The sequence below is a fragment of the Somniosus microcephalus genome, chromosome 19, assembly GCF_052327205.1.
Source record: "Somniosus microcephalus isolate GS21.2 chromosome 19, FLI_Smic_1.0, whole genome shotgun sequence".
Lineage (NCBI taxonomy): Eukaryota > Metazoa > Chordata > Chondrichthyes > Squaliformes > Somniosidae > Somniosus > Somniosus microcephalus.
The window spans coordinates 37,440,949-37,464,205 of NC_141005.1; the positions used below are offsets into that span (position 1 = coordinate 37,440,949).

Genomic DNA, 23,257 nt, shown 5'->3' on the forward strand with positions numbered 1-23,257 from the left:
TATCTGTGCATATATATAGATATCTATTTGCAGTATAATAAATGTCTTGTGCTTAGCACACACTTCCGGTAAAAAGTACATTCTAAGATAATGGTGTCAGTGGATTGTGGAATGTGTACTCAGAACTTCCAATATTTAGTCTAAATATGTCAATGGTATCGAACCAATCTTTGTCATTTTTCCTCACACACATATATAGGCTGGATCAGATTCCTCCTATACATGTCTAAGGTTGATAAGATACCTACTTTAGGTCACCTCTGAATTGTCTTGCGTATCCAGTTCTGCGTAAATTAATAGTTACACCCTGGGCCAATCAACATACAATTACAGTACAAACCCAGTGGAATGAATTAACTCCTTGCCAAGTCCTCAAACACAAAGCAGACAGAAATGTATGAACTATTACTACTTTATTCAAACTCTAGCTAATTACAACTAATATCTTCATAAAGTCATGAATTTAGTTTATAATAGGGACTTAGCTTAGGCATTTAGGTTACAATTGACACTTAGGTAGAGGTTATTAACTGACTATAAATTATTACAGACAAAAATGGGAATTGAGGAAAACGCTCCACTGGCTGGAGACATACCTAGCACAAAGGAAGATGGTTGTGGTTGTTGGAGGTCAATCATCTCAGCCCCAGGACATCGCTGCAGGAGTTCCTCAGGCCAGTGTCCTCAGCCCAACCATCTTCAGCTGCTTCATCAATGACCTTCCCTCCATCATAAGGTCAGAGATGTTCACTGATGACTGCACAGTGTTCTGTGCCATTCACAACTCCTCAGATAATGAAGCAGTCCATGTCCGCATGCAGCAAGACCTGGACAACATTCAGGCTTGGGCTGAAAAGTGACAAATAACATTCACGCCACAGAAGTGCCAGGCAATGACTATCTCCAATAAGCGAGAGTCCAACCACCGCCCATGACATTCAACGGCATTACCATCGCCGAATCCCCCACCATCAACATCCTGGGGGGTCACCATTGACCAGAAATTTAACTGGACCAGCCACATAAATACTGTGGCTACACAAACAGGTCAGAGGCTGGGTATTCTGTGCGAGTGTCTCACCTCCTGAGTGTGATGGAATACTCTCCACTTGCCTGGATGAGTACAGCTCCAACAACACTCAAGAAGTTCAACACCATCCAGGACAAAGCAGCCCACTTGATTGGCACCCCATCGGCCACCTTAAACATTCACTCCCTCCACCACTGGCGCACCGTGGCTGCAGTGTGTACCATCTACAAGATGCACTGCAAAAACTTGCCAAAACTTCTTTGGCAGCACCTCCCAAACCCACAACCTCTATCATCTAGAAGGATAAGGGCAGCGGGCGCATGGGAACACCATCACCTCCAAGTTCTCCTCCAAGTCACACACCATCCTGACTTGGAAATATATTGCCATTCTTTCATCGTCGCTGGGTCAAAATCCTGGAACTCCCTCCCTAACAGTACTGTGGGAGTACCTTCACTACATGGACTGCAGCGGTTCAAGGCAGCGGCTCACCACCACCTTCTCAAGGGCAATTAGGGATGGGCAATAAATGCTGGCCTTGCCAGCGACGCCCACATTCCAGGAACTAACAAAAAAAAATGCAGTAGTGTTAGGCGATGCAATAGTTAGCAGGACTGACATGATCTTTTGCAGTCCAGACTGACAGTCCTGGATGCTTTATTGCCTCCTAGATGCTAGGGTAGGGGAAACATCCAATAGACTGAAAAAGATTGTGCAAGGAGAGGGGGAGCAGTCAATCATTGTTGTCCATGTGGGAGCCAGTGATGTAGGTAAAGACAGCAACAACAACTTGTACTTCTATAGCGCCTTTAACGTAGTAAATCATCCCAAGGTGCTGCACAACACAGGAGTATTTTAAGACAAAAAATTTGACACCGATCCACATAAGGATAAATTAGGGCAGGTGAACAAAAGCTTGGTCAAAGAGGCAGGTTTTAAGCAGCGTCTTAAAGGAGGAAAGAGAGGTAGTGAGGCAGACAGGTTTAGGCAGGGAATTCCAGAGCTTAGGGCCTAGGCAACAGAAGGCACGGCCACCAAAGGTTGAGCGATTATAATCAGGGATCCTCAAGAGGGCAGAATTAGAGGGGCGCAGATATCTCGGGGGTGGTTGTGGGGCTGAAGGAGATTACAGAGATAGGGAGGGGCGAGGCCATGGAGGGATTTGAAAACAAGGATGAGAATTTTGAAATCGAGGCGCTGCTTAACCGGGAGCCAATGTAGGTCAGCAAGCACAGGGGTGATGGGCGAACGGGACTTGGTGCAGGTTAGGACACGGGCAGCCGAGTTTTGGATGACCTCACGTTTACGTAGGGTGGAATGTGGGAGGCCAGCCAGGAGTGCGTTGGAATAGTCAAGTCTAGAGGTAACAAAGGTATAGATTAATGTTTCAGCAGCAGATGAGCTGAGGCAAGGGTGGAGACGGGCGATGTTACGGAGGTGGAAGTAGGCGGTCTTTGTTATGCTGCGGATATGTGGTCGGAAGCTCATTTCAGGGTCAAATGTGACAGCAAGGTTGCGAACAGTCTGGTTCAGCCTCAGACAGATGTTATGGAGAGGGATGGAGTCAGTGACTAGGGAACAATGTTGGTGGCAGGGACCGAAAACAATGGCTTCGGTCTTCCCAATATTTAATTGGAGAACATTTTTGCACATCCAGAACTGTATGTCGGACAAGCAGTCAAACAATTTAGAGACTGGAGGCATCGAGAGAAGTAGTAGCGAGGTAGAGCTGGGCCGAAGTCCTGCAAAATGAATTTAGGAGATTAGGGAAAAGGTTTAGAAGCAGAACTTCACAAGTGGTAATCTCAGGATTATTTCCCCAGCCATGTGCTAGAATAGGGAGGAAGATTAGGGAAATCAATGCATGGCTAAAGGTGTGGTATCAGGAGTGAGCGATTCCACTTTGTTGGGCATTGGCATCTGAGACAAATGGGAGCTATTCCATAAGGATGGGCTACATCTGAACAGGCAGGTGTTAATATACTGGCAAAATGGTTAGATCGGGAAGTGATGAGGTTTTCAAAGTAGGGAAGTGGGGAGCTGGGAAATTAAAAACAAGCAGGATCAGCTAATAGTGAAGGGAGAAATAGATTAGGATAATATTCAAGCAGCAAGCAATTTAGTAAGAGGGGCATGGAGTAGTGGAGTAAAATTCAATGGACTAGATGTAAACAGACTGAAGTGAGCTGGGGGGTATACATGGGTGAAGGAGCAATTTTTTAAAAACACAAAAAAGGTTACAGTTCAAGTATTGCAATGCACAGAGTGTGGGAAATAAACTGGGAGAACTGGAAGCAATTATTTTGCAGTAAAGATCTTGACTTAATAGCATTAACAGAAACCTGGCTACAAAGTGGACTTGTACATGAAGAATAGCTACTCGGGTGATCTGCCGGTGCTGGTGTAATTGCTCCAGCATCAGTCACCGCCTTTGGGTAAAAGAAAGACGCTTTAAAAAGTCGTTTGAAAAGCTGGTTTGCACCTGCTGCAAGGGACACTGCCGGCGATGCAAGAATCCTCCCCCTTCCAGGTGATCTCACTGCTGCTAGCGCCAAGTTTCAGAGCTCTGCAGAATCAGCAGTTGCTACCACCTCCTGAAAGTAGGATTGTTTAAATTGGCACAACCAAATTCGGGATGGCACTATAGTTGCTATGCTGCAATTTCAGGAGCATTTTTTTCCAAAAAGATCAACACAATATTGCTCCTAAAAGTGACGGAGGCAGACCCTCCAAGCATCACTCATTAGGTGTTGCATTCGCTCATTTTAGTTTAAAACCTTGTTGATGTGTTTAATCACTGTTGCTGGTCAGAAATCTCCCTCATGTTGACGGCTGTGCAACCTGGTCCAACAATCTCAGTGAATTTCACTCCAGGTAATCAGCAAATGTCAAGTAAATAGAGTCAGGGCTTGATACCTACCGAGAGCATAAAGTGCTTCAAGCAAGAGCAGTCTCAGCAGAGAGTAAGCACATAGGAACAGTGAAAGCTAACTTTCAGATTGGAGAAAAGCGGAAGGAAACGATCCGAGTCCGGGAAAAGCGTGAGCAGGATTCGGGTCAAAGTGCATTTGACAAACGAAGAAGATTTTTTTAAACCAAGAAACGCACAGAAGGATTTCCTTCCTTTCCAAAACCGTTATCTTTGTAAGTACATTCTGTCGACCTTTGAGTTTCTGGAGATTCTTTAATCGGAGCTGGAGTTCATTGAGTCGTGTTTTGTAGAGTTTATGTAAATTTGCTGCTTTTCGTGTTGGACTTACCGCTTGTGCGGTGCAAAAAAACGAATTGAATTTCAGAGCCAGCCGACTCACAGAGAGGTAGGTCGATGTTGGAGTTGGGGAAAAGGGCTTTTAGATGTTTATGTTGTTTGCAATGAAGGAGGAAATCACGAGTTCTCTCAGCCAGATCACATGCACAGTAAAAACAATTCAACAGACCTGTTTAATATTGTCAAACATTGCGATGTAATTTTGCCTCATTATCCTCTATTCCTGAAGGCAGGCATGTAGGACTACGGGTGCTCTCTCAAGTGGCTGTTCTTCACATGTAACCTAGATGGTGAATATTCCAGGGTACTTGACATCGCAGGTGAGCCCGATCCAATCCTTTCCCTGATATCCACTTCTTTCAGTAGTGGACACTGGGCCACGATCAGGAGCCAGAGTCCAGGTTGCTTTTCCCCCTCTACAGCCCAGGTTCCACTTGAGGACAATTAGAATGTCCCCATTGTTTTCCCAGCTGAAATTGCCAACTCAACACAGAGCAAGGATAGGACCTGAGATTCTCCTCTTCTGTGTGGTTCAATGTCAAACTACATGGCATTACCCACTAAACCCTCAGAGGAGTTATGCTGCTGCTGGCTGTAAAACTGCTTCTAATTCTCTGAATGAGGCTGTCTCCACATGCTGGACTTGCAGTGGTATAAGGATTTCCTGGCTGTAGGTTAACTGCCGCATGATAGTGCCATACAGCTGTTGTACAACAGTGGTTGAACTTCTGTTTTTGTCTGCTTTCCCTCGGCATTTACTCTACATGTTACATGACGAGAATTTGTTTTCCTACCAATTTCCTCCTTTCCCCTGTTCTCCAGAAAGTGTAGACTTTTGACTGATTCCGATGGATGTTGACCACTCCCTGGTACCTTTCCCAGGTGGTTATTATTCATGTCTGAGCCTTCACAGTGAGTATTGTCAGGCTATATAATTGTAGAGAAGGTTAGGAGCTGATCCTCATCCATATGTCCACATTCCCTGCACGAGTCAGATGCTGATCAGGAGTAGGAACCTTAACTGATTGTGCATTCCTGTGATGTGTTTTTTTAATAACTTTTTACACTCTGAAACTGGCTTTGTCAAGTTTAGAGGTTACAAAATGGACATCAATTGCTCAGTGCCATTGTTTTTATTAAACTAATATAACCATCATGAGTTCCAGATATTCTATTCTAAACAATATATAATCTCATCAGAATTGTTCCTGAATATTTTCCTTGGCTGGTCTCTGGAGGCAAGTTCTCAAATTTTGAGTCATTTATCTCCTAGTTTTATAGGACTGAAATTACTGTTAAAGCATTCCACCAATGGCAAAGTTCCTAAGATACTTCACCACTGTGGGCGATGACTACCAAAAGTGGCAAGAAGAGGAAGACCATGATAATCTGGAAGATGCTGAGGAAGCAAGTCTTCCTTCTGAATTCACCTCTTTCAGGGATGCTCTCAAGTGGTTATTTAACTCAAACAAGTTTCAGGTACCATTTAAATTTAATAGCAAGACTGTTAAGAAATAGACATTCAGCAATTATACTAATATTGCATCTCTTTAAAGGTTATCATGTATAAAATGATCTTAAAATATGTATACAATAAAATTAGGGTTGTAGAAATGTTGCACACTGGATAAAATAATTAACTTCACAACAAGGTTAATAATAGGTTGATAGGATAATTCATACTGGTTTGTTCATTAGAAGTAGCTATCCATATGTAGGTTAACTGTGGCAAGCTAACATAGAAAAACATTGACATTAAACAGTGCATTTTGTGTCTAAATGAGACTAACTTGGCCTCTAGTGCAGATGGAAGGAGATTTTAAGAATGTCCCTTGGATTAATTTTCCCAACTAAATTTTAAAAATTGGGGGAGGAAAAAAGAGTTTACAGCCATTGCTTAAAACCAGTAAGCAAGTTCCACAAGCTGTTATAAGTCAAGAAGTTCATGGTATTTAAACCTTCCCTATAGCATATCGGGCCTGATGCACATTAAATGCCTAGTGTCTTTCTCGAGTCTAATAAAAGTTGGCTGTGCTTAATAAATAAAAATTGATTGCGGGATTACTTCCGGTATTATCATGACATCGACTGAGCCATCCAAACTCTTATTGGCCCAGGCCTGGCATGATTATTGATGATGTGAATAGGCTATTTATCTTAGACTACAGTCTTAAAACTGGGTCCCAGGAGGACTAAGTTAGCAAATCTGAAGTGAGGCTTGAAGTTAGAAGAAATTCTGTTTCCATCGAAAAGATGAGATTTGGAATAGACTCTCTTAAACTAGCTAACACTGTGTATGTTTATTGCCTTTAAATAGCTTGGTCAAGGACAGGATTGAAGGTTACAAACATCATAAATATCCAATACTCAGTGGAGCTCTAGGAACATGGAAAGGTCACCTGCTGCATGCAGTTGGTCAGGGTTGAACAATGTCAGTTGTAATGTTAGACCAGTACGTTGGAGTCTTTGATTTTTAGGAGTTTGAACAAAGTTTTATCTTTCTGGTTATTCACTTCCCTCAGGAGGTTAAATTCTGGGGGCTGATTCCATGACGGTGCGAATTGTACATTTGTCTGTTGGGTGAATGACCTTCTGTTCAATATTCGATGTTCTCATTGCCCTATTTACTGTAGAATAAATTCCATCTTTCTGCAAAACGAATTGTGCTAAAAAAGCTAAGCGATCAAAGCAAACCACTCCGTGAACATAGATTTGTAGCAGGACTTTGCTGTGGTTTTGTCCTCCCTCATGTACAACATTGCTGTGGTCTACCCAAGAACTGTGGAAACACATCACATACCTTGAGCAGAATAGCACCATGTACCGCTGCCAGTAAACATCAGTTTGTTTTCATTTTCATTAACAAATAAGCACAGCACAGTTGAACAAAAAATCACTGTTGTAGGATTCAAGTATAATTTTGCTTACTTCATGAAATGTCTGTATTAAAATTGATTTTAAATCTTGTATGATTGAAAACTGGTTTAGATCCAGAGTAAATGTTGGAATCCTGTAAACAAAGATCAGGTTCTCTGGACCTGTCATTTGTAGAAATGGAAGATATATCGTGGGCAGCAGTTGACGTATGAGAAATAGTGAGGCTGATCAGATAACTTGGGAGCGATAGGGTGGTTTATGGCCTGGCTTGAGAATAGTTAGCTCAATTCAATCACACTGCTGGTCACCACCTACTTCATTTATGACATTTGAAGGTTTTCAATTCAATAAAATGAATTTTAATGAGTTATTTTGTAGCCCAAGAAAATTGCTTAAAGTCCTTTGTGACTTCAATTTGTCCTTGTGATACTTACCAGTGGAAGTATCTTTATTTTCATGAATTTCGCACATAGATTGCATGTGGCATATTAATGATAGTAATTTATTAACCGTATCAACAGTAATGTTCAACATATATACCTCCTGAAACTATAAAAGATAGAGCAAAGTCGCCAACTGTAACCCTGCATGCTACCAGCAATAGTATGGTAATTATTTTAAATTACTTAATCAGTGAAATAAAATGAGAAATGTAATGAAATTAACGTTTTGAGTCCTTTAATTAAAATTGTATACTTTGCCATAGATCTTCTTTAAATGGGTAAAATCATACGCTGTTGCACGTACATCTGGTGGATGATGTATAGCCAAGCCAGATGTTGATTATTTGCAAACCGGACAACTGTTTCCAGGCAGGCAAAGAAGTGACAATAACTTGTTGCATTTAATTGCAGCAAAGATGTTAATAACCTGCTCTGAATAGGATTAGTACAAATACTGTGTTATCGTCGTGTTTGCTGTACCTGCTGCTACACTACTTACTTTTGATTATTTTATTGAAAAACAGATCGCCATTGTGTGTTTAGTCATTCTGGATGCTTTGTTCGTGTTTTGTGAATTGCTAATGGATTTAGCAATCGTTGAGGTGGACAAAGAGAAAATAGCACCCCAGGTATGGTAAAATGCATTTCTATTCTATCAATTTTCAACAGGAACAATTTACATTTATATGACCAACAGCTTGGTTAAAGGAGGTGAGAGAGGTGGAGATGCAGAGGGGTTTAGGAATGGAATTCAAGAGCTTGGGGCATTAGCTGCGAATGGTGGGGTGACTGGATTGAGGGGGGGACATCCATGTAAGCTGCTAGAGTCAGAGGAACAAAGTGTTCAGGGTGGGGAGGGGGGGTGGAGAAGGGGAGTTGTAGGGCTGGAGCAGGTTACAGAGATAAGGAAGGATGAGGCCATGAAGGAATTTAAAAAGGAGGATGAGAATTTTAAATTTTAGGCATTTAGGAGACTGGGTGCCAACGTAGGTTAGCGAGGACAAGAGTACAGAATAGGGTACAGCCAGGAGAGCTTTGGAGGAGCTGACATTTACAGAGAGTGGAGGCTGGGAGAGCAGCCAGTAGAACATTGGAATAGTTTAGTCTGGAGGTGACCGAGGCACAGATGAAGGTTTCCGTGGGGCAGATGGGTTGAGGTCGTGGCGGAAGCAGGCGATGTTACAGAGGTGGAAGTAAGCAGTCTTTGTGATGGAGACGATATGGGGTCGGATCAGGAGAACCCGCTGCCAAAATTCCAGGCACTCATCTAGTACCAGTGATTTAAATTAAATCCAGTATTGCCTTCCTTTCAGCTTTGTAAGTTAACCAGGCATATGAATGTTGTTGGATGAGCTAAGAGCAAAGATGGACTCCTAATGTAAAATGTAGGTATAAAGTAAGTTCTCACACCTACAAATTTGTCATCTGTGTATCAATCTCTGCTGTGTTTTCTGGCTTGTTTAAATCATTTATTTTCTTGTGCGTAGTTTTTCTTTAACTCACCATGACAACTTCGAACTTGAGCTGCTGGTTTGTATTTCTTTTTTGGATTTCTTTTAGATTTTATTTCTCGATCTCTCATTGCATCGTCATTTCAGCTGCTTCTCCATTCATCATTATGCCAAGTATTTGTCACGTGTAAATACTCTTAAGGCTCCAATGATTTGTCAATTATAAACCAATTATGAGCACTGACTCCATATTGAAACAGCTGACTGATCATCCATTTGGTTTACACTCTTCCTGCTTGTGTTCCAAGGCGTATGCTGTACAGTGCAGTTTCCATTGAGTGTCAGCGTTTGCAAAACCACAGCAGCTGTATTGGCACAAATTATAGGCCATCTTCCCCTTATTTTCCAACAAAGCATCCAGTTCAAAAGCTGACTCCATACTAAATGGATAGAGTTAAAGAATGGGAAGATAAAATGTACAATTCTCAATGCGAACTACAAGCTACCAAACTGTGGAGGTAAAATAGAGGGGGAGATTTGTGGACAGTTCAGAGAGATTTATAAATAAAACAGGGCAATAATATTGGGTGATTTAATTAGCTCAAAATAGAGTAGGATAAAGATAGTCTTTTTTTAGAATGAATTCAAAGCCGCCTCCTAGATCAGTATGTTTCTAGTGCAACAAAAAAAAAGCATTGCTGCTAGGAAATGAAGTGTGGCAAATAACGGATGTGAGACTAGGAGAACCATTGGGAAATAGTGAGCACCACACAGTATAAGAATAGAAAAGGATAAGGAGTCAAAGATAAGGGTATTGAATTACAAAAGGGCAAAGTTCAGTGAAATAAGGAGACATCTGGCCAAATGAACTGGGCAGGGAAGTTGGAAAACAGGATGACAGATCAACAGCGGGAGAAACTTCTAATATGAGATGAACAGCGTACAAAATAGATATATTCCTACAAAGCAAAAAGTGGGTGCATCGAAGCATAGACTTCCATGGTTAAGTAGAGATCAAAACTAAAAACGGAGGCTTATGATAAAACTAGGGCTAACAGTACTAAACAAGATCCAGAAATATAGAAGGTGTAGTGGAGGGGTGAAAAGGAAGATTAGAAAGATTAAAAGGGAATATGCAAAAAGACTAGAAGATAATATAAAAATATATTGTAAGGGCTTTTATAAGCATGTTAAAAGTTTTTTTTAAATGAGAGGTGGTAGGAGCATTTGGATCAAGTTGTGGAGAATGAAGGTATGGCAGAGAGATTAAATACATATTTTGTATCTTTTTACAAATGATGAGAGTGTAGGTGTATGAGAAGAGGATATGGAACAGATGTTAGACACAACTGAAGGAAGGGAATTGGCTTTGAGAAACTAAGCAAAAGTCACTCACCCCCTATGGCATACACCTTCGACTTTTGAAGGACGCCAGAGAAGAGAAGGCAGAAGCTCTGGCGACAATTTTTCAATCCTCTTTAGATATGTAAATTATGCCAGGGGACTGAAGGGTAATCAATGTAACACCTCTATTAAAGAAGGGAGAGAAGGATAAACCCTGTAAATACGGACCAGTTCATCTAACATCAGTTGTGGGCATATTCTTAGAATCCACAATTGAAGATCAAATTAGTGAGCATTTAAACATGCATAGGATAATCAAGGACAGCTAGCAATTTTTTTTTTTTTTTACATAGAATTATATCAAAATTACAACATGGAAACAGGCCCTTTGGCCTAACCAGAGGGTGTTGGTGTTTATCTTCCACACGAGCAGTAGTCTTAATCCCCGTCTAACCTGTCTCCATATCCCTTTATTCCCTTTTCCTTGTGCTACCCTATCTAACCTATTCATAAGAACATAACATAAGAAGTAGGAGCAGGAGTAGGCCATACGGCCCCTCGGGCCTGCTCCGCCATTCAATAGGATCATGGCTGATCCGAATCTAGACTCACGTCCACTTCCCTGCCCTCTCCCCGTACCCTAATTCCCTTATCTGCTAGGAAACTGTCTATCTCCATTTTAAATTTATTTAATGTTGCAGCTTCCACAGCTCTCTGGGGTAGCAAATTCCATAGATTTACTACCCTCTGAGTGAAGAAGTTTCTCCTCATCTCAGTTTTGAAAGGGCAGCCCCTTATTCTTAGATTTTTGCCCCCTAGTTCTAGTCTCACCCATCAGTGGAAACATCCTCACCGCATCCACCCGATCAAGCCCCCTCACAATCTTATATGTTTCGATAAGATCGCCTCTCATTCTTCTGAACTCCAATGAGTAGAGGCCCAACCTACTCAACCTTTCCTCATACGTCAACCCCCTCATCTCCGGAATCAACCGAGTGAACCTTCTCTGAACCGCCTCGAGAGCAAGTATATCTTTTCTTAAATATGGAAACCAAAACTGCACGCAGTATTCCAGGTGTGGCCTCACCAATACCCTGTATAACTGAAGCAAGACTTCCCTGTTTTTACACTCCATCCCCCTTGCAATAAAAGCCAAGATTCCATTGGCCTTCCTGATCACCTGCTGCGCCTGCATACTAACTTTTTGTGTTTCATGCACCAGGACCCCCAGATCCCTTTGTACTGTAGCACTTTGCAGTTTCTCTCCATTTAGATAATAACTTGCTCTTTGATTTTTTTCTGCCAAAGTGCATAACCTCACACTTTCCAACATTATATTGCATCTGCCAAATCTCTGCCCACTCACTTAGCCTGTCTATGTCCTTTTGCAGGTTTTTTATGTCCTCCTCACTCACTGCTTTCCCTCCCATCTTTGTATCGTCGGCAAACTCGGATATGTTGCACTCGGTCCCTTCCTCCAAATCGTTAATATAGATTGTAAAGAGTTGGGGTCCCAGCACTGACGCCTGCGGAACACCACTGGTTACTGATTGCCAGCCCGAGAATGAACCATTTATCCCAACTCTTTGTTTTCTGTTAGATAGCCAATCTTCCACCCATGCCAGTATATTGCCCCCAATCCCGTGATTTTTTATCTTGATCAATAATCTTTTGTGTGGAACCTTGTCAAATGCCTTTTGGAAGTCCAAATACACTACATCCACTGGTTCCCCTTTATCCACCCTATATGTTATGTCCTCAAAGAATTCGAGCAAATTTGTCAAACATGACTTCCCCTTCATAAAACCATGCTGACTCTGCCCTATTAAATTATGTTTATCCAAATGCTCTGTTACTGTTTCCTTAATAATGGACTCCAACATTTTGCCAACCACAGATGTTAGGCTAACTGGTCTATAGTTTCCGGCCTTTTGTCTACTTCCCTTCTTAAATAAGCAGTTTTCCAATCTGCCGGGACCTTTCCTGAGTCCAGGGAGTTTTGGAAAATAATCACCAATGCATCCACAATCCCTACCGCTACTTCTCTCAAGGCCCTAGGATGTAGGCCATTAGGTCTGGGGGATTTATCCGCCTTAAGTCCCATTATTTTACCGAGTACCATCTCCTCAGTGATTTTAGTCGTGTTTAGCTCCTCCTCCCCCGCCCCCCCCCCCCCCCCCCCCATTGCCCCCTGTTTGTCCAGTGTTGGGATATTTTTAGTGTCCTCTACTGTAAAGACTGATACAAAATATTTGTTCAGCGTCTTTGCCATCTCCATGTTCCCCACCACTAGTTTCCCGGTCCCATCCTCTAAGGGACCAACGTTCACTTTAGCCACCCTTTTTCTTTTTATATAGCTGTAGAAACTCTTGCTATCTGTTTTTAATTTTTTGCTAGTTTACTTTCATAATCTATCTTCCCTTTCTTAACTAATCTTTTAGTTATTGTTTGCTGGCTTTTAAATGCTTCCCAATCTTCTATCCTCCCACTAGATTTGGCTACTTTATATGCCCTTGTTTTCAGTCGGATACTATCCTTTATTACTTTACTAAGCCACGAATGGCTGTCTTTTCTTTTACTCCCCTTTTTCCTCAGTGGAATATATTTATCTTGAAAGATGTGAAATATCTCCTTGAATGTAGACCACTGCTCTTGTACCGTCTTACACTTTAATCTGTTTTCCCAGTCCACTTTAGTCAATTCTACTCTCATACCTTCATAGTCTCCCTTATTTAAGCTCAGTACGCTGGTTTGAGATCCAACTCTCTCACCCTCCAACTGAATTTGGAATTCAACCATATTATGGTCACTCATTCCAAGGGGATCCTTTACTAGGACATTTTTTATTAATCCTGTCTCATTACACAGGACCAGATCTAAGATTGCCTGCCCCCTGGTTGGTTCAGTTACATACTGCTCAAGGAACCCATCCCTAATACACTCTATGAATTCTTCCTCAAGGCTGCCATGCCCAATTTGATTAGTCCAGTCAATATGAAAGTTAAAATCCCCCATGATTATAGCTGTTCCCTTATTACAAGCCCCAACTGTTTCCTGATTTATACACCGACCAACAGAGTTGCAACTGTTAGGAGGCCTATAGACTACGCCCACTAGTGACTTTTTCCCCTTATTATTCCTTATCTCCACCCAAACTGTTTCACTATCCTGATCCTTTGACCCAATATCATTTCTGACTATTGCAGTGATTCCATCCTTGACTAACATAGCAACCCCACCTCCCTTTCCTTCCTGTCTGTCCTTCCTAATTGTCAAATACCCTTGTATGTTTAGTTCCCAGTCATGATCATCTTGCAGCCATGTTTCCGTAATGGCCACCAGATCATACCCATGTGTAGTTATTTGTACCGTCAACTCGTCTATTTTGTTACGAATGCTGCGTGCATTCAGATAAAGAACTTTCAAATATGTTTTCTGACAATTTATTCCTGCTTTTACCCCCTTTACTACTTTACCATTATACATTCTGTCCCTTCCTGACATGCTCTGGTTTTTAATTCCCCCACTGCTACCTTGCTCTATTGCCTTCTCCGCTGTCATTTTTATTTTTTGCTCTCTTAAAACCTCCCCCCCACTAATTAGTTTAAAGCCCTCTCTACAGCCCTAGTTATTCGATTCGCCAGGACTCTAGTCCCAGCACTGGCCAAGTGAAGTCCATCCCAACGGAACAGCTCTCTCCTGTCCCAGTACTGATGCCAGTGTCCCAAGAAGCAAAACCCATTTCTCCCACACCAGTCTTTGAGCCACGCATTTAACTCTCTAATTTTATTTACCCTAGCCAAATTTGCACATGGCTCAGGTAGTAATCCAGAGATTATTACCCTTGTGGTTCTGCTTTTTAATTTGGCCCCTAGCTGCTCAAACTCCCTCAGCAGAACCTCTTTCCTTGTCCTATCTATGTCGTTGGTACCAACATGGACCACGACAACTGGATCCTCCCCCTCCAAGTTTCTCTCCAGCCCAGAGGAGATGTCCTTAACCCTGGCACCGGGCAGGCAACACAGCCTTCGGGACTCTCGCTCTCGGCTGCAAAGAACCCTATCTATCCCCCTAACGATATTATCCCCTACCACTACAACATTTCTTTTAACTCCCCCCACTTGAATGGCCCCCCGCTCCACGGTGCTGTGGCCAGGTTGCTCATCCTCCCCGCAGTCCTCGTTCCCATCCTCACAGGGAGTAAGAGCCTCAAACCTGTTGGACAAGAGCAAGGGCTGCGGCTCCTCCAACACTACCTCCTGGATCCCCGTACCTGCCTCACTTCTAGTCACACCATCCTGACCCTGGCCACGGACTACATCTGAATTAATTAATCTAATTGGTGTGACTACTTCCTGGAACACAGAGTCCACGTAACTCTCCCCCCTCCCTGATGCGTCTCAGTGTTTGAAGCTCGGACTCCAGCTCGTCAACACGGAGCCGGAATTCCTCGAGCAGCCAGCACTTACTGCAAATGTGATCACCGTGATCATCAATGGTGTCCACCAGCTCCCACATATAGCAGCAGCAACACATCACCTGCTCTCCCATTCTATGTAATTAATTAAATTTATTAATATTATTTTTAAATACACACTGCCCCGATTTTAGATGATGAATATCGCACCTTAGAAACTATAAACCAGAGTTTAAGCTTAAAAAGAGACAAATACTCACCAACCAATCACTTACCTGCTTTCTGGTGACGTCACACTTCGATTTCTTTTTACCTCTCTCCTTTCCTCTGTGTTCCGAGTTCGGAGACTGGTCTCGGGAGCCTTTTATAGCCTCGCTCTGGACCGCTGAAACACCCGCCGACGCTCTGAGGCCTTACCTGGGTCTCGGGAGCCTTTTGTAGCCCCGCTCTGCCGCTGGAACACCCGCCGACGCTCTGAATTGTTAATTGTTAACATGGTCTCTGCTCAGTTACTAACACCATTCCACAGCCTCAAAACCCTCTATGTAAAAATAAGTTTTTCTTGCTGTTTTTGTCCTAAATCTCTTGCATTTAATCCTATATCTATGTTCCTTTGTTCTAAACCCCTCAATCAGTGGAAACGATCTGTTTCTAACTACTCTGACCCACCCCTTCATAATTTTAAACATCTCTATCAAATACTCCTATGTCTCCCCTGTTCAAATGGAAAAAGCCCCATTTTTTCCAATTATGTTAAAGACAAGTCATGTTTGATTAATTTAGTGAAGATATGACTATTGTATAGATAAAAATGCAGTACTGTGTATGGATGTGTTCAAAAAGGTGTTACAAGAGGCTTGCTACAAAATTCAGATTGGTGTAGGGTCAGGAGTGGTGTACCTGGGGTCCATCCTAGATCCACTTTTATTCTCAAAATATATATAGATTATTTGGACTTGGGCATAGCGAGCATGATATTGAAATTTGCTGACAACATAAAAGTAGGAGGATCTACAAACAGGAAGGGTGACTTCAGGAGGACAGACAGCTGGCAGATGTTATTTGATACAGAGAAGTGTGAGGTAAATTCATTTTGGAAGTGAAAACAAATAAAAGGAATATAAACTCACTGGAAAGGTGCTGAAGAAACAGAGAACAAGGAATGAAAATAAATAATTAATTGAAAATCCATTTTGGTTTTTTTTCAATAGGAGCGTCGAGTACAAGAGTAGATTAGCGTGTGCGGTTTTGGATAGAAAGGACATTAAAGCCATGCAGAGCATATAGAGTAGATTGACCAGGATGATAACAGGAATAAAAATATATAGTTATGTGGAGAGGCTTAAGAAACTGAAATATTTCCACTGGAACAGAAAAGGCCAAGAGGAAATTTAATAGAGGTTTTAAAATGATGGCGTTTTGATGGGATAAACAGACAAAAACTGTTTCCTCTGGTTGAGGACTTGGTGATGAAGAGTCATCAATGTAAAGTGGTCACGGAATGTGGCGAGAGATTAAGAGTAAATTTGTACATAGAAAGTTGTTATAGCATGTAATGCTTTGCCACAGGGAGTAGTTAAGGCAAGGACCATTCCATAATTTAGGAGAATAATAGATAAATATTTGAAGCAGAGGATGACACATGGCTATTGGGAGAGATCAGGGGAGTGGGATTAGTTTTTGATTGTTCCAGCACAAAGCTGGCACAGACCCCGTGGGTTCCTGTTGTACTGTAAACTTCCATGGCTCTAAATGCAGGATGGCTGAATCTATTCCACTTCTCAAATTTAACAGGATCACAAATGGTGAATACCAATTATATCCAGTGCTGTTTATAAGCAGCCTTTTTTCATGATCAACTCATTCTTTCAGCTCTGTTTCATTGAAGTTTCACTGTTGATTTTGCCTGCTTTGAATGTTCACTTACCAATTAGTCACAGAGTGCACATCCTGCCTGTATATCATAATATACAGAATGCCAGTAAAGATAAACACTTTCCCAAAGAACCCTGTTCCCCAAACTCGATTCTCGATAGAGGCCATTGTGTAATAAAGTGGAGACGGACTACAATTTGTGTTCATCTCTACCCTGTACAAAAATACATTAAAATATTACAAAAAACACCCAGTATTCATTAATATACACATGTAGTTTCTTTGGATTTAATTAATTATTCTTGTGCACATTTTAATCCATGGATATTCAGATTTACAAGTAATTTTGCAAATACAAATCTCACCCAGAAGATCGGGAAGCTTAAAATGTGTATATTTTAGAAAGTCTGAAGTCAGGGAAATGCAATATGGGTTGAAAAGTCAACCAACAAGAGGAAACTTACTCAGTGGAAATGAAGCACACGCAATGTGAACAGATGAGGCAGGAGGAAGTAGAAAAATTGCAAAACAACTGCTGAGTAAAGCCGTGGCAATTAATGAATATAATTAAAACTTTTCAATTGATTGTTTGATAACTTAGGCCATATGGTCACACTCATCTAATCAGGTCTTTCACATCCTGTTCTACACAAGACTGACATTGTGTCAGTAACAACACAACTGCTTAAATGTATCTTTAATCCCCCATTTAGTAGTTCTATTAAGGAAGATACTGATTCAAATTTTAACTAGGAACGGAGTCCAATTTTTGGAATTCGTACACAGAAATGTTTCATCATTTTAAGGTTAGAGTGCTGAAATTTAGGCTCCTCATGGCTCAGTGAGTTTATCCTATGTGTAGCTGAGTTATCAAAACCAGGAAGGTCCTAGGCTTGATAACTGTTAAATGTTGAGTTATTTCATCTCAATTTGGGCAGCAACAGCGGGTTAGGGAAAGGAAATTTGGCCTGAGTTCCCAGTCTAGCCAGTAACCCATACTGTTACTGCTGGGTAAGGCCAGAACGGAGCTGGGCAGTGATGCCCCTTTGGACGAGTAGCCACATAAAATTTACTGTCCAGGCTGACGTGTATACTGGTCATTTAGGCAAGGTACCATAATCGGCAAATGCTCAATGAAACCAACATCATCAGCAAAAGAGGGGAGCGGAGAAAATTGGTGGGCAAAAAAATCTAAAAGTATGATAAAATCCTGACTTTATTTTTAAACTTGTTTTGTAGTCAGGAATAAATAGACACTTGAACTGCAGTATAATTTGCTTAAATTCTTAATGATTATAGCCATTTTTATTGCATTTTAAATTCCAATTTCTAAGGAGGGGATCCAGTAATCACTCAAATATTGTGTAGGATTAGTGTGAAATAGAACTTAAATAATCTTTCACAGCCTTGCATTACATGACTATGGCATATTATACAATGTTTACGCTGCTTGACTTTTGAAAATAAACTGTTGTAACCTTAATTTTTCACACAAACTCAAAATAGTAAGATAATTTGAGAAACACATAAGTGGAGATTTTCCTGGCGATTACACTGGCTTGCCTGTGCAGCAAGTACTGTGAAGCTGGGAGGGTTGGAGCACATGACTGTAAAAGAACCCACCCAATATTCTGATATTTTCTAAACCCAGGTGTAGACACAAGAAAATCTTCCCTATAGTCGTAGAGAGGACTAGTGGATAATATAACTATAACCTGCAGTACCTTGTAGCATTGAGTTTTAAATGTAGAGGAATGATGCTGTCAGATGAATAGCAGACAGTTGCTTATATGAATTCTATTGCAACTTTATTGCATTAATTGTAGATTTTTAAAAACTTTTCCCAGAATCTGGTACACAAACCTTTAGTTGTAAGTCCAGTTAGTGCAGACTTTTGGATAATGTTGAGAAAGTAATTTGTGAAAGTTAAAAAAGAAATTGAAAAATTAGCTTCTCCTCTACGCTGAGGAATTCACATCAGGGCTGGCAGAGAATGTAGCTTCATCTGAATATTAGATTTGTTGAAGTGTTACAGTATAAAACAATCTCAGTCCAGTTTCTGCCCTACCCCACAGTACTGAGAATCCACTGGTCAAAGTGTACAAAGACATCTTTCATGACTCTGCCACTAAATGCTCCGCCACCATTTCTCCTCTGTGATGATACCGGGACTTGCAGGGTTAAATTATGAGGACAAATTGCATAAACTTGGCTTGTATTCCCTTTTAGTATAGAAGAGTATGGGGTGATCTGATCAAGGTGTTTAAAAGGATTTGATAGGGTAAATACAGAGAAATCATTTCTCTGGTGGGGGAATCAAGAACGAAGGGAAATATTCTTAAAATAAAATTAGAGCTGGGCCATTTAGGAGAGAAATCAGGAAGCACTTTTTCCACACAAAGCGTAGTAGAATCTGGAATTCTCTTTTCCCCCCCCCCCCGCCAAAAAAAAGGCTGTGGATGCTGGGACAATTGTAGCTTTCAAGACTGATCGACAGGTATTTGTTAGGTAAGGGTATCAAGGGATATAGAGCTAAGGCGGGTAAATGGAGTTGAGGTACAGATTAGCTATGATCTAACTGAATGGCGGAGCAGGTTCGAGGGGCTTAATTGCCTACCGTTCCTAAGATCCTCTTGTGGCACTGCCCTTACTTGTCCTATGCTAACAGAGCTAGCACACCATCTTCTATGATTATGTTCTCCTGTCCCTACACAACCATCTAGGTCCATCCTTGCCCTATTTCTTTTCCTCATCTACATGTTGCCCCTGAGTAACATTATCCATAAGCATGGGGGTCAGCTTTCTGCTTTATCTTTCCACCACCACCCTTCACTTTATGATCATCACTGTTTCATCCCATTCTTTGACAAATGGTGAAGGAACAAGAAGAGTTTTATCCAACTTAACTTCAGTAAGACTGAAGCCATCTTGTTTGGCTTCTGCCAAAGACTCCCTACACTAGCACTTGATTCCATTCCTCTTCCCCAGCTACTTACACAGGCTGAACCCAATGATGAAAACTTCTGTGTCCTGTTTGATTGAGTTCAAAACCTGTATCATTTCCATCACTAAGACTGCCTATCTCCACCTCCACAATTTCATCTGCCTCTGCACTTGCCTCACACCCACAGCTGCTGAAGCTCCTATGCATGTCTTTGACACCTCCAAACCTTTGACTTCCCCAGTGCTCTCCTGAAAAGCCTCAAGTTCTATCCTCCATAAAGTCACAACTCATCCAAAACTTTGCTGCCTGCATCCTAAAATAAGCCCCAGTCCCCTATCAACTCTATCCATGCCAGCCTCAATTTTGTTCCCTGTTCACCCAACATACTAAATTCAAAATTTTTGTGCTAGTTTATAAATCTTTCCCTAATTGTGCCTGCTGCACTCCTCTTAATCTGGCCTTTTGACTTATCCCTTCTCTCTCCTCTACGTTCCTCTTCTTTCCGAGGCAGGAACTCCTGCTGATACATGGTTTTATGAGTGCTGGTAACTCTTTGTTACCTTGCCCAAGTGGCCTATCCTTGTGTGTAGACCTAAACACTGAGCGTTAGCAAGCTGTCTATCAGTGAGACACATCACAGCAAATCTTTGTCCTGTCCATATGCAAATCTTCTGCCAGGAGTTACTATATATCAATCGGGAGCAAAATCCTGGTGGAACCCTCACCCCCCCACCATTTACTAGCCTCATACCTAGGGTTGAGCCATAAACAGTTGGTACATTTACATACTCAGCCACCAGGGAAGGTACAATCTGATTTTCAAACAATCTCTGTTTTATCAAGGGATTGACAAATGTATATGGAAATAATCAGGAATTGATATAATGTTTCAAATAGTTTGCGATGTAATGACTGTCAATAAGGCAAGCTACACTTAAAAACGATTTTCCAAATGCACTAAATTGGTTTGTTTTATTTGATCTGTTTTTTTGACTGCAGATTTAACAATATTCTTTCTTTTCCAGGTATTTCACTACCTGAGTATTGCTATTCTGACTTTTTTTTTACTGGAGCTAATTGGTAAATTATATGCCTTCCGCTTGGAATTTTTCTGGCACAAGTTTGAAGTCCTGGATGGAGTAATTGTTGTTGTATCTTTCATTCTTGATATTGTCTACATTTCCCGGGAAGATGCTTTTGACGGTGTGGGCTTACTTATACTACTACGACTGTGGAGAGTGGCAAGAATAATAAATGGTACACTTCATAATTGAACATCTTTAAATGGGATCATACATGTTGGAGAAAGAGAGATGGATTTATTTTGTCTAAACATCTTTCACCAGGTGAATTCAGGCGCTGGGAGAATACATTTTATGAAACGGAATGTCATTTATTGACTACTGAACAATTCCGTTTCACAAAATGTATTCAAAATTGACTTTATTATCCAAAAAAGTTTTATTTTTTTTCCTGTCCTGTTCCACAAAGGAGATTTTTGTGTTAACCGAGAGTCAGGCGAGTAGGTGTTATAAATCCCAAACTTGTTCAGGCTTTAAAGTCTTATGCCTAACATTTCAACTGACAAGTCCTGAAGAAGTTATATTTCAAAGCTTTGTAGCCCAAGCCAGTGGTGTGGTGCCTTGAATAACTGCACCATTAGCTTGTGCCTCTGATTTTCCAATTTCACCTCATTCGTGGAGAAGGGGATTGTGGCAGAAGAGAAAGCTTAGCAATTTCTTGTAAGTAACATGCAGTCTTACCATCATTGTATATCTTTTGCTTTGCAGGAAAGTTAAATTAATCAAATTGGTTAGTGTCCACAATTATAACTTGAGTGGAGTAGGCCTTTTAAAATTAGAGTATAACTGACCATTATACACATTTAATAACCTGTTCCTAATTCACTGTTGTATAGGAATCATTCTGACTGTGAAGTCACGTGCACTAAAGAAAGAAACGGAGCTGAAACATGCCAACAACCACCTCAGGCAGAGAGTGGGTGAGCTTCAGAACGAGTGCACAGAACTGGTAAGATCATCCACCTTACAAAGTTTATTTTTTTTAAAAAATAAATTGATTCTAACTTGTCTAATTCCTTTTATAGACACAAGAAGTTGAGAGACTACATAGATTGCTCCAGGAGCACAGAATAAACTACCAGATCAACTGAGAAATTGCTTTATACACAAGGAGTGTTGAAATGAAGGCTGAATTTAGAACAGCACCTGAAATTATTTCTGTAAACATATCTTGCAGACTGTCAACCTTTTGAGTCTTTCCAGAATAATGCACAGCTTTTCTTTTTGTGTACATCAGAAGATAATTGTCTGTACATTTTCCAAAGAATCACACAAGACCAAAGCATGTTAATTAACCTTGTATCCCAAAATTAACTAAAGTCTTACTTTTTAAAAAAAAAAAAAACCTCTGGGCTATTATCAAAAGACCATCCTTATGTTAGTTAACATTCTGTACTTGAATGTCAGCTTGTCACCTCAGTAACTAAAAATAATAATTCATTAATGACTATTTGTTATCAGACAATTGGTGTCTGTAGTTGGATCATTTTTGTTTGGGATTTTTAAAAATCCTATTTTCTCTTGGTCCCCACTCCCTGAATATGAACTGACTGTGGCCAAGAGTACATACACCCAGGTCTCCACAAATGCTGGGCGCTGTGCAAGAGCAGATTTTCCTTCCCCACAGCAATGTGACAGATCAGAAACTCAATCAAGTCTGGTAATGTACCCAGGGCAATGCTTCACCTTGTACCTGGATAAATATTTTCCCCATAAACATGGGCTTGTGATCTTTACAAAAGATTCCTTCCCCCCCCCTTGTGGGATTTCCTCTTCTGTCCTGAAGGTACTGAATCCTTACTGGGGTATGATTCCACCACCATCAGGCACCCTCTGGTATTTGATTTGTGAATATTCTAAATATGAGCCCAGACATCAATTGGCTGCAGGCTCTTTGACTGAGACTACATCACCGCTGAGCCCAATTTGGTCCATACTTTCCAGCAGGAATCATTGATCAGGAGTGGGAACTGAGGCAGATATTTGCCTCTACCCAAATTGGTAGTGCTGGGATCAGCTACATCATCCCTATCCCCAATCAGCTAACTTAGCACAGACCAGGAATCAAACCTGTACCTCTCATCTCTATGGCGTGGCTCTGTTACATGCTGCGTTTACTAACTGGGCTCAGTCCAGTTCCACGATAGGCTTTATTTAGTTTAAGATTAATTTGTGGCTTCCACCTAATCCAAACTGAAGAAAATTGAATTATGGGAATATTTTGGTTTGGCACGGTGCCAATTTAAAAACCCTCAGGAAAACATTTTTGAAAATTGGTGCCCTTGACTTAAGTGAAATCTGTCTCTGTGCACGTTCTTCTTGGGTTTTTTCCCTTGTTTTGGAATAAATTACACAATCTTCTCAACACCCTTTGTGGGGGAAAAGAGGATGTTGTGTCTTGCTTTTCAGCTGCATTTCATGCTAATATGCTTTTGTAGTCCTTGAAGGGTTCTACTGTTTGATCTGATATTTAGTGGGAAGCATTAACAATGAAACAGCTGTCACCTACTCTTGAGTAAATAGATT

The 23,257-nt window shown here is 41.1% G+C and overlaps 1 protein-coding gene across 3 annotated transcripts; it reads left to right on the top strand.

The window, feature by feature from the left end:
* The first annotated feature begins 3,435 nt into the window (after window positions 1-3,435).
* On the top strand, window positions 3,436-23,156 carry hvcn1 (hydrogen voltage-gated channel 1). 3 transcript variants are annotated; one of them, XM_085961582.1, is made up of 7 exons: window positions 3,436-4,174; window positions 4,528-4,618; window positions 5,572-5,777; window positions 8,143-8,247; window positions 20,675-20,906; window positions 21,568-21,680; window positions 21,757-23,156. In XM_085961582.1, the coding sequence occupies exons 3-7, from the start codon at window positions 5,610-5,612 to the stop codon at window positions 21,820-21,822; spliced, it is 684 nt and encodes a 227-aa protein (XP_085817708.1). In that variant the 5' UTR covers window positions 3,436-4,174; window positions 4,528-4,618; window positions 5,572-5,609; the 3' UTR covers window positions 21,823-23,156. The 3 variants fall into 3 exon arrangements, with proteins under 3 accessions (XP_085817708.1, XP_085817707.1, XP_085817709.1); XM_085961581.1 differs by lacking the exon at window positions 4,528-4,618 and having other exon boundaries at window positions 3,438-4,174; XM_085961583.1 differs by lacking the exons at window positions 3,436-4,174; window positions 4,528-4,618 and adding an exon at window positions 4,190-4,347.
* The last annotated feature ends 101 nt before the right edge of the window (window positions 23,157-23,257 follow it).

Excerpts from the sequence above, each read along its gene's own strand:
- hvcn1 (XM_085961582.1), top strand. The coding sequence starts at position 5,610 with ATGGCAAAGTTCCTAAGATACTTCACCACTGTGGGCGATGACTACCAA. Across the intron at positions 20,907-21,567 it reads AGTGGCAAGAATAATAAATG|GAATCATTCTGACTGTGAAG; the intron begins GTACACTTCATA and ends ACTGTTGTATAG. Across the intron at positions 21,681-21,756 it reads AGAACGAGTGCACAGAACTG|ACACAAGAAGTTGAGAGACT; the intron begins GTAAGATCATCC and ends TTCCTTTTATAG.